The 18,271-nt window shown below is 34.9% G+C and overlaps 1 protein-coding gene across 2 annotated transcripts in view; it reads right to left on the bottom strand.

The window, feature by feature from the left end:
• EPHA3 (EPH receptor A3) overlaps positions 1-18,036 on the bottom strand; it is a 365,310-nt gene extending 347,274 nt beyond the window's left edge. For both annotated transcript variants that reach the window (XM_032277200.1, XM_032277201.1), the window contains exon 1: positions 17,828-18,036. In XM_032277200.1, coding sequence (XP_032133091.1) covers positions 17,828-17,915 — 88 coding nt within the window. In that variant the 5' untranslated portion in view covers positions 17,916-18,036. The remainder of the gene's footprint in view (positions 1-17,827) is intronic.
• Between the last annotated feature and the right edge of the window lie 235 nt (positions 18,037-18,271).

The following is an 18,271-nucleotide window of genomic DNA, read 5'->3' as shown; positions in this document are numbered from 1 at the left end:
TTAAAGAATTTTTCTCCCAATAAATTAATCCTAATGAGAAGTAATTGTATTTAGATTAAAACAGAAGACAGCTGCTTCATGGATTACATGGTATAATTTTCATAATTGAATTATTTCCCAGGATATCAGTTTGGAAATTAACAGTATGCTTAATTATATTGCAATTATGTCTCAAAAATAATTAAAAACCCTCTACCAATTGATCAGTGTTATAGATTATATTTCAGATCAGTGTTAGAGAAAATTTTTGAAACTATGAAAATACTTTCTTACCTTCAAATTAAATGATATTACCAACATTCATTCTGATAAAAGGTATACATAGTTTAGTTGTTGGTTGTGTCATACCAATCATTTAATTTCTCTGAGCTTTATATGGGATTTACATAGTAGAAATGACCTTGCCAGTATGCATGAATTATTAGATTATATTTGCAATGTCCTTAGGGGTTTAAATGGCTTAAGGTATCATTGTGTTTAGATAATAATTGCACATTACTAAATGAAAATTATATGTTACTTCATATGCTAAGATGAATCATTAGTTTTATCTCAGTATTAGTAAACAGAGTGAGGAAAAGAAGGTATGGTTATAACACAGATTCCATCTAGTAAAATACTTATTGGAATGTAGGTTGTCAACTAATGAACTACCGTATCCTTAAGTTTCTTCTGATAATAATAAATAATAAAATACTATTGGACTATTCACATCAGCATTTTGTTTCTACTCAAAGAATAACAAGTAAACCAAAATAAGTTAGACCATACAGTCAATTAAGTGTTGAAGATTAATTAAATTTATTGTATTTTTTCAGAAATTAAATTTTTAGTGTATTCCATTTAGCATAAATGAGAAAGACACAATTAGCAGCATTACTTCTGATTTCGATTTCTATTGTCTATCAAGCAATTATATCTGCCCTGAGTATCTTGCAATGTTGCTGTGATGATCAAATAGCATATATTTAAAACCACCATGAGTTTATAAGTTCATAATATGCCATACAGAATCCATTCTTGTAAACTGAATATATTAATATTATTTAACAACAGTTTCATTTTGGCTTCCGAATTATATTTAATTACAAGACCCAAATACGTGACCTAGTAGAGTAGAATAGTTAACTTCAAAACACTTTTTTAAAAGTGCATACTTTGGATTTATAAAGTGCCTTGTGTTTGTACCCAAATAAAAATAACACCGTCTAAGAATTCTAAACACTTTAAAGTGAATGGTTACTTAATTGGGACTCCCAGGGTACAAACCTCAAGTCTCTTGTGATCTATTGTAGAACAGTTTGAGTATACAGCATAATTGGGGTAAGAAAATAAAATGAATGGAATTTCAAAGTAAATCTGTGAGAGATTTATCTGCATACATTGACTAAATCTAACACTGCAATACGTATCTTTTTTTTTTTTTTTTTTTGAGATGGAGTTTAGCTCTTGTTACCCAGGCTGGAGTGCAATGGCGCGATCTCGACTCACTGCAACCTCCGCCTCCTGGGTTCAGGCAATTCTCCTGCCTCAGCCTCCTGAGTAGCTGGGACTACAGGCACGCGCCACCATGCCCAGCTAATTTCTGTATTTTTAGTAGATACGGGGTTTCACCATATTGACCAGGATGGTCTCGATCTCTTGACCTTGTGACCCACCCACCTCGGCCTCCCAAAGTGCTGGGATTATAGGAGTGAGCCAGTGCGCCTGGCCTGCAATACAAATCTTAAACCCCACACTGATACAGGCAAGAACTCCCTTCTCTAAACATGTGTAGACCCGATCATTTCCTCAGGACAGACAGGATAGGTTGATGAGTTGTGACAGGCAAATATAATACTCTAGACTGAGTTTGATTTGTACCAGTAATTAGATAGTTTATTTCAATTGCTGGACAATATGAGTTCACAATTCTAAAATCTGATGAAAAGGAAAATTTTCTTAAGGCTGGATAGGAACACATGCACGACTTCATTCTTTAATGGTTACCTCAGGCCACTTATTTATCAAAGCTGTCAGTGACCCCTCACCAGATTTCATATTCTAATGATGTGATTGCCAAATATTTTTGGTATGTAACAAAAAACACATTATTTTATTAATTTCAGAATATTTTATGTTCAAATAATTATATGGCATATATTAACTTTTTAAATGAAAGTGATTTAAATTTGAAATGTTTTTAAATGCCATGATTCTATTTAAGTAAGTGGAGTTTTACTGGGCAAAAATCAACTTGGAAATCACCATCCTAAATCTAGATGGATATGGTTCTAGGTTTTTCTTTCACATGCTTTACTCTCTCTAGTCTTATTGCTTTTAAATTGACATGTATGAGGAGAAGGGGCTTATATTCATGAGAAGGAGAAGGCAGTTCTTACTTGGACTGTTGACTTGGCTTTCAGATGGGCACTAAGTTAATGATAGCTGGAAAGAAGGAATGGTGGTTTCTGATGTAAATAAGAAGGTGCAGAATTCAGTAAAGGAGTAAGAACAAAATATAAGGCTGGCCACGGTGGCTCACGTCTGTAACCTCAACCCTTTGGGAGGCCTAGGCGGGCAGATCATTGGAGGTCAGGAGTTCAATACCAGCCTGGCCAACATGACAAAACCCTATCTCTACTAAAAATACAAATATTAGCCATCGTGCTGGCACATGCCTGTAATCTCAGCTACTCAGGAGGCTGAGGCAGGAGAATCACTTGAACCCAGGAGGCAACTGTTGCAGTGAGCTGAGATGGCACCACTGAACTCCAGCCTGAGTGAAAAACTCAGGCTGAGAGAGAAACTCCATCTCCAAAACAAAATAAAGAAACAAAGAAACAAAGTATAGACTAAATTGACTCAAATTGGCCCTAAGTACCTATGGAAAGGAGGGAGTCTGGATGTCGTTTTTGCCACTGATGTCTACTGTTACATTTTCACCTCTGTTGGATTTTGGGATTAAGATTCCCCAGAGTCATGCTCTCTTCCTTTCCTATCCTCCATCACAATGGAGAGATTCAATCAAAAGTCCACTGTTAGTAAACTTAGTATTATTGGTAGTGTCACAAAGAATTGTCTATTCCAAGAATTTACATCATCTTTTCTTCTTAGTAAAAGAAACAAATGAAATTTTTAAAAAGTTCTGTTAGTAAAATAAAAGTTTGAAACAAATGTTCCCCGTTAAGTGAGGACCATTAAAAATGTCATATGTTTCTGGAGTTTTGATTTTTAGAGAATTACTAACACATAAAGATTTGTAAAGGACATCTCTGAATTCTGATTCATAGTGGCTACTTGTCCACTTAGAAAGACTGAGAGTGAAACTAATATTCATACCTTGAAAGAGTTTTAAGTGCTACAAACATGCAGACAGTGCTAAAAGGATTTCTAAAGTTAAATGCCACAGCTTTTTATTGAAGCACATCTTTCCAATTACCTAATAATACAATCATAGGCTTTGTGGTAACGCTATAGTTGCATTTTATGGAACTGAGTTATTAATAATTATTAAACAATCATTTCAAGGTGAACAGTAGGCTTTAATGGCTAAAGAATTTCGAACTCATATGATAATGCACGTTTTCTTATAAAACTTTCAGTTATAAGGGACTTTTATAGCCAAGTACAAATAACTATAAAACCACTGCAATAGAAAATAAGCCAATCCTTTGATTACATCTTGCTTTTACTAAAGAGTAATGACATTTTCTTTCTATGCTCACTTTCATGTAAAAGTTTCACTGTAATTGTCTCAGCCTCATTTCACATACACTTGTCTTTATCATTTTCATCACTTTCTGTTATAAGAAGCAGAATAACTTTGCTCTAGGTTACAGGACTACACAGAGCTCTTTAATCTGCTTCTAAATATATTTAAATGTCACAAATAGAAGAAAATGATAGAGAAAGAAATAAATTTTGTTCTCAGTGTTATAATGCTCTGTATAGTTCTCCAGGCAAACCTAATACAGAATTAAAAAATCGACATATATTTTCTGACAGGAATTCAAACCTCAGCTTTTCTGTTTTACTGTATGCACCAGGGCACAACATTGAGAATTTTAGAGAAGATAGTTTTTTTCATGTACTTATGTTTTGCAACATAATTTTATCTACTGTGTTTGCATATTCTTAATTGTTCCTGTGGACCTCCTGTTTGTATTTATTTTCTTTCTACACAAGCATAATTAAAATATTTTAATAGATCTAATTAGCATTTTATTTCACAGATTAAAAAAAATTATAAAACCATTGAACTATAGGTGAAGTCAACTATTATCCATCAGTTGTGTGCAGATAAAAGTTCTTGTAAACTATGTTAAATTTAACAGCATTTTGTGTCACAGAAACGTTAATTTATGCTATTTTTATCAAATGAACAGCTAAAAGTTTCATGTAATAATTTTGAAATGCTGCCATATTAAACAATGCTATGAAACACCTTTTGTCAGGTGATATTTTAAGAGCCTATTTATGTGATATAAGAGGATTTCTGCCCTTAACTTATTCATTCTCATTAGCTTTTTCTCCTGGGAAATAATTTTGGATTTATTTCTATAAATATCTTAATTATAGAAGAAATTGTAATTAACTGTCTCATCTCAATCTTTGCCAACAGTAGAGGGAAATCCTTGGAATCAATACAGAGTCTCACAGTAAGATGAGTCTGTGTTTTTTGATTTAAAGATAACATAAAATGAAATTCTACTAGAAACCTGGATATTTTAGTAAATGTCAATTCTATGCTGTTTATAAAGTGTTAAGATTTTCTTTTTTTCTCTTTTTATCAGAGAAATATAAAGGCCATACTGATATCAAAACTATTATGGAACAAACAGCTATCAAGATATCAGCACAAAATGTGTTCTTATAACAAAGTAAATCCTTCCACATAAATGAGTTGTGATGTTCTACTGTCAGTGAATTTTTAGCCCACTAACAACCTGACTTAAAACACAGATCTTTTTTTCTGTGCATTGTTAACTGGTATTATAAATCAGTCGGACAAGTAAAATGTGTCTCCCAAAATGTAAAAGTTTATAAAACTAGGACATTATTATGTAAACAGCATTTTATTTTTCATAGTTTTGCTTTTTAAAGTGTTCCAGAGGTAACAGAATTACTTATGTCTAACTCAGAGAGACCTTTTTGAAAGATTAAAAAGTGGAAAATGAAAACATATTACTCAATTATGAAATATAAATAGTCATTAAGGCAAATAGCAGTTTAAACTATCGCATATGTATTTTGCCTTTGCTTCATAAAATCAGTCTCTCTTGGTATTTTAAAAATCATATTATCATAAAATTTAGATTATTGCAATTCAGATACCACAGGCTATCTGTTCAGCCAAAGTTTGACTGTTGGCTGTGAAAATAGAATAGAAGAAGAAAATTGGCCTACAGAATAACTGTAATATAGTATTTCCTTTAGAAATAAAAGTATTCCTAGTATTTCCTTTTGAAACAAAAGTGTCCCTTGGATGTAAGATTCAAAATTCTAGCATAGGAAACAAAAAATGTAGTGGTAAATTAAAAGTAAGTTTCAATTTAAAAACATTTTGATATCCCCAAACACACACACGCATATACATACACACATAGTTGTTTCAAAATAATCCCACTGTAGAATAAATTAATTTCCTTATTAAATAAATTTCTGGAAAACTAAAGTCAGAATAAAGCTTTGACTTCATCATATTCTGCAGAACATCTGGATTGCCTAAAATCTCATATGTACCATTTATTTTGATCATGAAAATACGAGTCTGACTGACATCTACAAACATAGACACACATGCATCAACAAACTCTTCAAGGTTTGTTTATGCGTCTTTACAATGGTCCACAAGGATCGAATAGGGTACCACATTCTCATCACTTTATTTCAAAACACTAGTTTTTGCCTTTGCATCTTAGGAGCATGGTGTCAATGGAAAGCATGGAACTCAGCACTGGAATAGTCAGAAAACTTTTAATGTATTGATGAAAGAGATGGTAAAATGCAAATAGAATTCAGTGAGGTATTTCTGGGTAGTGTAGTCATAATAGAAATAGCACCTACAGAAGTTTCTGTTTGTTGATGGTTCTATGTTGATATTCACTCACATGTGTTTTCAATAAACTCACATGCACTCACAGAATTTACATTAGTTAGGTATGTGCTTAATAAGAAGAACTATTTCTGAATATTTAGTTAATTCAAACATGCTTAAAAATGTGACTTATTATATATTCATTTAAATTATTTATAAAGTTACATGCAGTTAAAAATAAATCTAGATTAAAATTATTCCCACCACATGAACCTAGGCAAATCATTTAATCTCCTACTCCTTGTTTTTAGGAATTTGTTATTATCCTTTACCTTAAAAAAATCCTGCCTGTCTCTCAGGCGCTGTGTTCTGGGACTTAAATTGCCTCCTCCACTATAGATTCATATCATAATTTTTGTATCTATGTTGTAACATTTTTTATATAAGTATTTGTTTTAGATTCATCTATCCCACTGAATTTGACATCTTCAAGGGCACAGAGAATTCCAGTCCCTAGGATGTATATTTTTTTCAAAATCCAGTGGGTAACTAATTATCAGGTAAGCGCTGTTTGGTAAATAAACAAACACAAACAATAAATAAAAATAATAATGATATTATTATTTTTGAGATGGAGTTTCGCTCTGTTGCACAGGCTGGAGTGCAGTGGCCTGATCTCAGCTCACTGCAACCTCCGCCTCCCAGGTTCAAGCAATTCTCCTGCCTCAGCCACCCAAGCAGCTAATATTATAGGTGCCTGCCACCACACCCAGCCAAATTTTGCATTTTTGGTAGAGATGGGGTTTCACCACGTTGGCCAGGCTGGTCTGGAACTCCTGAACTCTTCAGGCGATCTGCCTGCCTCAGCCTCCTGGGATTACAGGCATGTGCTGGGATTACAGGCATGACCATTGCTCCTGGCCAACTATAAATTATTATAACATGAAAGATAAGTTATTATTTTGTAATAGGCAATTAGTTATATATCAACTCTCTTCTTGACTCATTTTAATGAATCTTAAACTTATACTTTTGTCCTTACATTTACAGTTCCAAAGTTTCTCTAATAGGGTTAGGGTAATACACCTACTAGAAACCTGGCCAAACGTAAGACAAAATATTCTTAGTTAATTTTCAAAGGATAACCTTTGGAAAGGAAAATATAAAGGAATATTACTAATTTTATATTTTTTATTTTTCTTCCTCTCATTTTATATTTTTTTATATTAAAACATTTAGTATGATTTTGGACATCATTTTCAAAGGTAAAAAAAAAATTTCTTTATGCAGTGTACAAATGTCAAGGAAAAGCACTTGTATCTGAAAAGGTAGAAGAACCACCATTGTTAAGCATAGATTAATCTAACTGGCTTAGTCAGATGAAATACATATAATTATATGTGAAAATTTCTCTATCAGAGAACAAGGACAATGAAACCATAATTTAGATCAGAAGTGTCAAGAACACTATAATAAAATCCCTAAGTTTATCTTTTTAGTTATCTAATGTAAATGAGTATTAGCTTATCTATAGTAAACCAGATAGTAAAAGTAAACCCAGAGGAAATTACTATGTCCTTTTATACTGCCTCTTTGAAAATATTTCCAATATTTGGCAATAACTAGATTTGGTGGCATTTCCCGATTTCATACATGAGTAACAATCTAATTTAATTCCAGTTCTAGTTTTTTATGATGATGTCAGTTCTTTTATTCTGTAAAAATGCAAAATCTACCATGATCAGCTGTGACTTATTCAAGGGAGAAAAGATCACAATTTGTATACAGCTGTAGTCTTTTTGCCACCTTTGAATATAAGAGATGATAAGAGAACAGTTGGGGAAAAATAAACAAGATAGATAGTGACAAATAAACCCATAGTTGTTTTTGTTTTTGTTTTCTCATCACCTATTTGTAATTCAAAAATAAAATATAATTTTGTGCCATAGTGAGTGCCATAGTGGGTGGGAATAGCTCGGTTTGGTAAGAGGACAGTACTGTTGGTGATAAAACACAACACACGGTGCTGCAAATAGATTTTTCCTGTGAGTGGTGTTTTGCTTACCCAGAGGATTAGTTAGATAATCCACATGGAAGACATTGCAAATTAGCTTCCCAGACTTTCCCTCAGTGTGAAGACTGCCATCATATGTAATGAAAGAATATATCCCTTTAAAATCTATACACTTCTATTAATTGCTACATTGGGTTTGAAAAATCAGGAAATAAATATATGTTAACTTCTAACAAGCTGCTCTGTGACTCCCTTAGTCAATCTGAAGCAGATAGGAAATATTACAAATTCCTGTTGATTGGAAATCAATCAACTTTATCACAGGCAAAAAGTAAAATTTTATAAGGTGGTTTACACTTACTGGACCTGTAGAGCTTATTTATCTGTTTTCCTTGACTATTAATTGGAAAAAACATAAATTAACCTTCTTATAATGAATATATTAAAAAGTCAAGAAGAAACAGTTTTAATATTGACTAAATTGGCTTCTCAGTAATAAAATTAATCCACAATTCTCTGTTTGCTCCAGTCTATTTTGAAGTCAAGATTTTTGTAATCAGTCAAGATTTTTGTCTTATAAAGGGGTAGACAGCTCAGTCTGGGGTCTTTAAAGTCAGTTTACATTTGTCTTGATTTGAGAGAGTTCTGAACACCCAAATAGAAATATAAAAAAATCAAATAATAGGAAAATGAGTAACAAATATAAATATAAAAAATCAAATAATAAGGAAATGAGTAATTGACATGAATTCTTTAGAAGTAAAGGGGAAAGAAAGTTTGTTGCCAAATCCTCAGTTTTGTTCATGGAAAATGTGCCAATAGTCTGAAAGGCTGGCTAACTCTTTGGGAGCATAGCAGCTAACACATTACTTTTTTTTTTTTTTTTTTTAATGTTTCAGTGAAGAAAGCAAGATACTAAAAGCTGCTTTCTTCTCTGGAAGCCTGATGTCATCAATATGCTATTTTTGCTCTTTGCCAGGTTAACAGAATTTATTGCAGCAATTAATGCAAAACATATGTGCTGAAATACCCACATGAAAAATATAATTGCCCTCAACTTAATTTGCTACCTTTCAAAAGCCTGTTTTAGCTACCTTTTCTCAATCCCTGCAGTTAAATAGAAAACAAGTGTTTTTATGAAAGAAGAGCTAAATCACTAAAATTTATTTTCTCATCTGAAGTAATTTAAAAATTATATTTTAAATGGGTGGAAATTTCCACAGAGACTAAAGTCTACTTTTGGGAACATGTTTGTATTACTGACCTTTAAGTCAATTCCAATTGTTAATTCACACTTCATTTTTGTTACACATAACCCTAAATAATCACACTCTGGTTATATTGATAATTTCCTCACTATCTGTATGTATGGAATTCCTGACAAAAATCTTCCTTCAGGATGAGGAAAGGAGAGTTTGAGTTTCAGGAAAAGAACACAGAGGTAAGAACGTGTGAAGAAAAGTTGTCACAGATATTTTCATCGACTCTTTAGTCCACATCAAATTCCTTTAACTTAGTTTCTTTGTCGGTCCCCCACCCATGCAGATAATTGTAACTTATGAGAGTAACCACTTTGCAGTTTCAAAGTCCTCTCATTTATATGGTTTCCTTCAATTTCTCCTCCAAATTTCAGAGTGTTTCTAAATTATCCTTGCAAAGCCAGAAGACAAATTAGTACAGTCACTGGCATTAAGTTTGAGGAGATGGTGCTTTTCCTGAATACAAGGATACCTCCCTAGTTCACAGGCGTTTGGGGCTAGGAGAATACATATGAGGTTAAAATCAAAAGGCAAAGACAAGAGAGAGGGCCTGGCTTAGTTACTAATTTATTATTATCCATTTCCTCAGTTTCTTCGGTCGTAACAATGGGAAATGTCATGTTACCTATTTTAGGGCTGCTTTAATGATGAAATGAGGTTCAGTAAGTCGTGAATGATAATGTAAGGGAAAAATCTATTTGCCAGCAGAACACTGAACAGTTATTTTCCCAGTGTTGAACATGGCACTGAGGATATATTTAGTCTTGAAATCTACAGGATTTAACAATACCATCTTTTATGAAAAACACTGAAGTTCTAACACAGTCACAGAAAAATCAGGATCACCCAACCGCCAACCTATCTTGGTAGTACAGCTCCCAGAAACCTTCTCTGGCCCATTCCATGTTTACTCCCAAAATAGGAAGAGGAAAAATCCTGTTTTAATAAAACGGTGTCAGTCAAGTACCGGCTTTGGGAGAACACAGACAACTTTTGGATGTGCCCAGGGAAAAAGTTTATGGAACATCCCCGCAGCAATCAGCGGTCTAACAGGTGGCACTAGCAGGTAGTTTTAAAGAAAATCTTTAAAAAAAAAAAAAAAAAAAAAAACAGTTCTTATTTTAGTCTAGCGACACCCAAAGAGTAGAATGTCCAAACGGTAAAGAAATGGTAAAGGGATGGGGCTAGGCATCAGCAACCTGGAAAACAGGACGTCTGAGGCAACTGCTGTGAGTCCTACCCAAGCGAACCCAGGAAGAGGTGGTTTCTCAACCCTGCAGCGAACCTTGCAGAATATTTCCTTCCTCCGCCTGTCGCCTGGTGAACCCAGGAAAATGGATGGAAAGGAGACGCGTCACTTCCAGACATCACACTGAAAAGGCAAGCTGACAGCAACGCGAAAGGCAACAGGGCGACCGGAGACGCCGAATCAAAGGCTAGTGCACAGGTCAGGACCTGCCAGGCCCGTCCGAGGCGCACGGACTCTCTGGGAGGGTCTGACACCCAGGGAAGGAGGGTCCAGGTGGCAAGCAGGACGCTGTGCTCTCCCAGTGCCCGCACATCCGCGGCAGCAGGCAGAGGGCGCACGTTCGCCTCCCGCGCTCTCCAGTCTCCTCCTCGCGCTCGTGTTCGCGTCACTTTGCCCCTTGCGCTCCGCTCGCTCCAGCCTGTGTCACAGTGAGTGCCCAGCACCGACCGGCCGGAGGCAGAAACCCCAGAGCAGAAGAACGTCGGACTACGCCCGCTCACCCACCCTACCCCGGGGCGGAGGCCGTGGCTCCCTGGTCGCGCTCCGGGGACTGGCTTTGGCAGCCAGGCGCGGAGAGACTCGCGCACAAAGAAACCCACCGGCCTCCAGCGGGCTGGGACTGCGTTACGCGCACCCGGAGATGGTTTTTAATGGTCTCATTCCTAATTTGATGCAGAGTGAGCAAGTAGTGAACTGTTGGGGGACACCGTTTTCCCTTTGCAGCAATGAGCCTGGACCTAGCGGAGAACAGTTTGTGGTTAAGACACCCTGATGGTGGGTGTGGTGGCAGCAAGCAGCACTTGCTCATCTCCCTACTGTCTGTACCCGTAAAGCTCTGCTTTGTGCTAAAACCCCTCAGGACACACTTCTGTAATTTAATGAAGATTGCATTATCAAGTGTGGGAGGTGTAAGGCGAAGTTTCCTTCGCAGTTCTCGCCTCCTGTGGCCACTCCTGTCCCTGGCGAGGATTATTCACAACAATTTGTACAGTGCTGCCACTTGCTTTCCTCCTCCTTCCTCACCTATTACTCTCACTTCACCGTTTTGGTTTGGATTATGTGGATTTTCACCCTTTGCTTTGACTGGAACAGCGGGACACGGTTTAGAAAATGCAGGGCTGGGGGGTGTCCACACTCAGGGCTCCCAGTTTAATAACGTCACTCCAAGTTTGAGGCTTTATTTGCTGAACTGGTGTTGATTCCATCCACCCCTCCACATGCATTCATCCCCACATTCAAAGGGGGAAGCATTTTAGCACCTTTTGGCTGACACTTTTAAAACTTTCCTGGATAAAATATTTTCTTGGAAAAAATCAAAAATGTGTAAACTTGAGAAGAGAAACAAAGAAATGCAGCCCCCTACCCCAACCCCATTTTAAGTGTTGGGGGTTTTTAGAGATTTAATAAAAAATGATTAACCAGATGTTTTATGTGATAAACGTCTTTCTCTTAAGCAAATGATTTATATATTAACATTGGCTTTAAAACTAAACTTTTTTATTTTCTTTTAACTTGCAAAAACTTTTTTCTTTGTAATCGACCACACTCCCTCCTTTTTATTTTTTCCCCCAAAGGAAGTTGGTAGGAGGCAAACTAAAACTTGCTGACTTTCAGATTTTCCTGGAGAAAACCTCCTGCCAGGTTCCAAGAACTACCTGATACCAGCCAGCTGGGAACAGACTTAAAGAAATCAAGTGGGGCACATGTATCCACACCCAGGACACAATGAGGGATGTCTTCCTGGGTGGATTGATTGGTGACTTGGAAGACTTTGCATTTTATAAATGTCACAGTATTATTTTCTCAATATTTCTAAAGTTGCTGCAGAAGAGCTAGCTAAGATTTTCGATTACTGAGAAGTAAATTTCTAATGCTGGTTTTCTGTATACCTGGATGAATAATATAATTAACATTTCACACTGCTGGTTAACCCTGTGCTTAAAAAATCTGTGGAAAGCTACTTGTGTACTTGGTAAAAGCCCTTTATTGACCCTCCCTGATGATAAACTCCAGATCTCTGGAAACAGAACCCAAAAGGGGGACACCTGCATCTGGTCTTCTAAATCTCTCAATTAGGAATTAAAGAAACAAGGTTTATTAAATAATTTTTTAAATGTGCATGTTAAAAGATAAAGTTGAGGATCTTGACAGAAAAGTACTTGTAAAACTTAATGTTCTTCCAAAAAATACGTTTCCCCTTATATCTATTATTTTTGCCACACAAAATCATTGGAAAAATGACTTAAATCAAAAGTAGCCCACAACACAGATTTCTTAGTAAATGTCTATAAAACCTTATCCAATTTTGATGACTTGAGGAAAGTTTTATTAATATTTTCTTGAAGACCTTATGACTTGGAAAATGTAACTCTCAAGAACACTTCTTTCTGTTTTCACATACTGAAATTAGTAAATCAAATATACTATGTAAATATATTTTACCTTTAAAAATCCTTTCCAAAAGTAACTAGTTGATATTTAAAAACTGCTTATATTTTATTTCAGAAAATTTTCAATTAAGTTTTTTTTAACATTATAAAGAAAGTTGTTGTGGAAAAATATTAAAATGATTGAACCCTTCAAGAAAACACCAAAATTTGAATGTTAAAATGTAGACAATACACAAAGAGTGTTATTAAATTATTTATTTAATAATGAACTTACTAAGAAAACGTGAAATTACTAAGTTGTTTATGTGACCAAGGAGCAAGCCATAATGAAATTCAAGAAATAAAAAACTTTACATAAAACTTTCTAAACCTACTAAAAAATGTTAAAAAAAAATCTAATAGCTGATTCTGTACAATATTTTGTTTTAAAATTTATATTAAAATGTTTTTCATTATAGCTCTCAATTTCTAGTGTTTCAGGGAAAAGACAACTTTATATAAAATACAACCATGATATAACACATGGCAATGGTGTTTTATTACATGTAGCTTCCCCTTTATAGGTCCAGTCACTTCTGAGAAGTATTTCCGACTTTTAACCTTAAAATAGGCAAAACAAACAAACAAAAACAAACAAAAAAACCCTATAACTACAGTGACAATGATAAAAAATATAAAATTAAAAATATTGATAGTTACAGTGAAACTGTTTTGTATTCATAAATCGATTGCTGATGCTAGAAGATTTAGTATCTAAAAGATACTAAAAGATACTAAGTTGCTCATTTATGACAAGGACTGGAGTAGTGTGATTATGAAACATAAAAATAAGGAGACTAAGTTACCTGAGTGAATACTTTCCCCACTCAAATTATTATTATCAATACTAGTCTTTACAAAGATATACATTCAGAATGAATTAATTTTGTGATAGATTTTGAGAGGTTACAAGAAGTTTCTTTCTGGGACATTCAAAATATTATCGTAGCAATTCAGATTGTCAGTAAAAGCTTAAACAAATTTGCTGATAATCCTGTTAATGACCTAGGTCAAGTGTTAACTGTTGTGGGTTATAAAATAGTGAAATTAAAGTTTCTTCTACCTTCAGGCAAATAGCACAGTTAACCGTGGAGTGGGGGTGGGGGGGATGCAGGGGCTAGCTATTAGGAGAGCCTATTAAATTACAAAAATGTATAATGCATTCAATTATTTAGTCTAGCATGATGAAATGCTATTAAAAGCAAATGTAAACCCTCTTCCAAACCAAGAAAACTTATAAAGATGATATGATAGCTAAGTTCTCTATTAATGTTTCAATCACTGTGTGTTCTTATTTGAGGAAAAGTGTTTATATATGAAAAGTGATGCCAATTTACTTTTCATATATAAACACTTTTTTATATATAATTTTTAAAAATGGGAAATATTTATTTATTTATTTTTCCCAAGATTTGCCTAATACTCAAAGGGAGAATTATAACATTCATATGCAAGTTTTACTTTTAAGCTTTAAACAATCACATAGTCTTCTCTAGTATTTAGAATATTTATGTTTAGAGAAATACATTTCTTAGTGTCCCAGCCATTCAAAAAAAGTCTTTAAAAAATAGTATATAAATATAAATATTTAATTTTATTTGGTTTTATTTTTTATACTATGATTTTCAATACAAATAACTTTCTGGATAAATGTTAATGCAATTTATAAACTCTTTTGGATAGAAAAAATGATTCCTGCATTATGTACTGATGAATTAATAGTGCTTTGCACCCCAAACTGCCATCAATATATAAAAGTGTTTAATGAAATTAACCAATTCTAAAAGGGTTGAACAAACCACAGTTGATAATTTTATTTCATATTCAGTTTTAACTTTGCCCCAATGTTATTTCTCTTTACCGATAATAATCCATCTGGTATGGAAACAGCGAGTAAGTATATAAACTTTTAAAATAATACATACTGTAGCAATCGTATTTTGCCATAAAAAATAACTGATTTCCCATTAAAAGTCTTTTTTTAAGCCATGTTCACAGACATACCTGATAAGAATTTAATAAAGTTTTAATAAAGTTCTGTTTAAGTATACAGTATATATGTTTAAGTATATAGGCTAACTACCGAGTCAAGTGCTCATTGGAATTATGAATATTTATTTTCATTGATGAGTCTCTATTATCACCTGGAGTCATTTTCTTGAAAGCATATAAGAAAGATATTTGTAAATATATTAGTAAAAGGAAAATTCAGATGAAACATTTTCTAAGTTATTCTTCTTACCAGGGAGCCATGGCATTTCAATATTGATAGTTAATGGGCAAATCTCAGATTTAAAAAGAAATCACACAACTGCAAATATCCTAGCAATTAAGCCAATGGCCTGGTTTTGTTCTCATTTGGTTCTCTCAGGCCTAAGTTCATAATAGATTGAAGAATATATTCTAGTAAATATGCTCCAGTAAATTTCTAGTACATTTTTTATAGTGCTGAAATGTTTCAAGCATATTATTTTAAATACAGTCTCGTATTTCATATTTCAAATTTCAAAAATTATATCAGAAAATGACATTAATATTATTTTTAAATCATCACTCCTCCCATATATAAGTTTTCATAAGAATTGCTTTCTATTGAAATTACACTTAGAAAATTTGCCTGGAAATCTTGGCATACACTTGGCATTTTCACTTTTTATGTTATTCAGCACCACTATGAGCCAAGCTATGGATTAATATTTAAAATCTCACCCAAGTATTACCTAAGTTAAATCATCTTAAATTTGTTTTAAAGCTTCCCTTCACAATCACAGTAAGGAAAAGAGACACTACTCATAGGTCACAATCTGGAAAGAATAATCCCATGAATGATGAATAGATAAACTTTTATCCAAGCAAATTAAATGTAATTATGTCAGCTTTCTGAAACATTTACTTTTCTATACACATATTGTTAATATACCTGTCTGTATAATTATGTACATCATGTCCTCAAACACACATGAGGTGAGGCTTATAAGCAATTTGCATTTGATTAACTCTGCTTCATTAAATTAATACTCATTAATTTTATGTAAGTGTGCAATACTTTGATGTCTGTTTTTTTTTCTCTTGTAGTTTACTTAAAGGTTATGTTTTCCACAAAAATACTATCAGCTACATACTTGTGCATAATTAATTCAGTAATACCCATTATCTATATAGTTCATAAACGTTCTATCTGAGTTCATATACATCCTATCTGGAAAATATAATTCATTATGGCAATGAGGGAATTGTAATGCAATTTTTCTAGTTATTGTTAATATTTTAACATCTACAAAAAATAAAAAAAATTAAAACATTAATTTTAATTTATTGATGTTACCTATTATACATTACCCATTGTACAAATGACTACTCTTACGTTTCATTCAGAAGAATGTTGACCCTTACTTTCAAATAAATGTTTTAATTTTGTTTTTAAAAGAAAAAGTCATTTGTGGGTAAGATAATTTTCTTGATCTTTATATTTTAGAATTTTTATTTCCTCAGTAAAAAAAAAAAAAAAAAAAAATGCCGAAAATTTAATGAAATCTGCCAAATTGATAAAGGCAGTCGTAAGGAAGGAGATAAATTACTGCTCTATTAGCAGTGAAAGTAGGTCATTGAATATCAGGCAGTTTTTACATTTAATGAAAAAGTTTCTAAATATTTTGTTTTTACTTGTGTTTTTCAAAATAAGGTACACTCTATAATATACAGCAGTATTGGCTTGATAATATATTTTCTAAGGAGTGATGTATATAACATGATGTTTACACATCAGTTGCTCAGTATTGTTAACTCGCAAAATAAATTGCTAAATGTTGTAAGTTCAAAATCACTAAGAGGAAATTAGTGTTGTAAGTGTGGCTTTCAACTAATCAATTATTTAGAGAAGTTTGTTTTAAGAGTTTGTGACTGTATTCACAAGTCATTAGGAATAGATCACAAAAGGTATGCAGGAGAAAGACAGTGTGTGTATTAAGTAGAGGATCTTATAGAGCACACTGGTGTCCTTAACATTAGGTTTGCACTTTAACCCATTGAAAAGAAATGAATGCCCATTACAAGGATAATAAATAACCCGACATCAAGGAAATGACATTTGCTGCATAGGAACATTCTCTCTTAATCTACTATTCAGTTATTTACTGTATCTTCCGAGGAGCTATTCACTATTCATTAAATACATTCTCCTATTTGTATATAAGCGTTTAAACAAAGAGAATCCAACGTAAGCTTATTGTAATTCCTGTAGATATTACTTATGTTAAAGTGGCATATGCTGCTCGTTAGAACCTGTACCATAGAGGAGAGCATTGCCTGGCGGGATGCACCTAAGTTCAGCACAGCCCTTGCTCCACAAACACATACGCACCTCCGCTTCGACAGTCTCATATCCCTCTAGTCCATTAATAAATGCCACGATCCCAAGTAGGAACAACCTGTCATTACCTTTAAACACACTACAGAGTCTAGAGAGGAAGGCTGGGTTTTCTTCCAAACTTCTCGGAGTACCACATGGTCATAATTAGAAAATAAAATACTGCCTTGGCCATTTGGCAATTAACATAACTGGGTTGCAACGCTGGAGGATTTTCTTTCTTTCTTTCTGGTCAAATTGGCCAACAAGGTAATTGCTCGAATTGGTATCAGATCAAAAACACATTCTGAAGGCTTAGACCATCTAAAATTATCTCCCGAAGTGTTTTAGAAAAGACAGCAGGGAAAAAAAAAAAAAAAAAAGGCACATCGTGCGTCCCCTGTCAGCGCAAAGTGTTCTGCTGGAGGCACCTTCCCGACGCGCCGGGCTCGGTGAGAACGCGCGGGGAAGGCGTGAGCGCGGCCGGCCGCGCACGCGGGGACCGGGCTTACCTTCGTTGGGGGGCTGCGGGCTCACTTCCCCGAGGCAGCCGAGCGCAGAGCAGCTGAGCAGGAGGAGGATGGAGAGGTGACAATCCATGCTGCTGCTGCAGAGGGCAGTGAGAGGAGCATGTCTCCACGAAGCATGCCACTGATGTGAGCGGGAGCGCTCCGATGCTGCAGAACTTGCCGGGCCCCGCTCGCGGGCTGATGTCAAGTTTGACACTGGAGATAAGGAGGAGTCTGGCCGCCTTTCCGCGCGCCCCGCGCGGGGACGTCCCCGGGTCCTAGTGCCGGCGGCAGCGGCGCTGCAGCGCAGCGGGGTGGCGCGCAGCTGGCCCCGCACCCCGAGCTGCTGGGAAGCAGACGGGGTGCGAGTGGGGGCGTCGCCCGCGGGGCGGGAAACACTGAAGTTGTGTGAGACCGCGGTGCGGAGAAAAATGCACCTCTTTTGTG

Source organism: Sapajus apella, unplaced genomic scaffold, assembly GCF_009761245.1.
Source record: "Sapajus apella isolate SASKATOON/1434 unplaced genomic scaffold, GSC_monkey_1.0 scaffold8, whole genome shotgun sequence".
NCBI classification, from domain to species: domain Eukaryota; kingdom Metazoa; phylum Chordata; class Mammalia; order Primates; family Cebidae; genus Sapajus; species Sapajus apella.
Note: the sequence above shows the minus strand (reverse complement) of the source record. Positions and strands in the feature narration are given on the sequence as shown.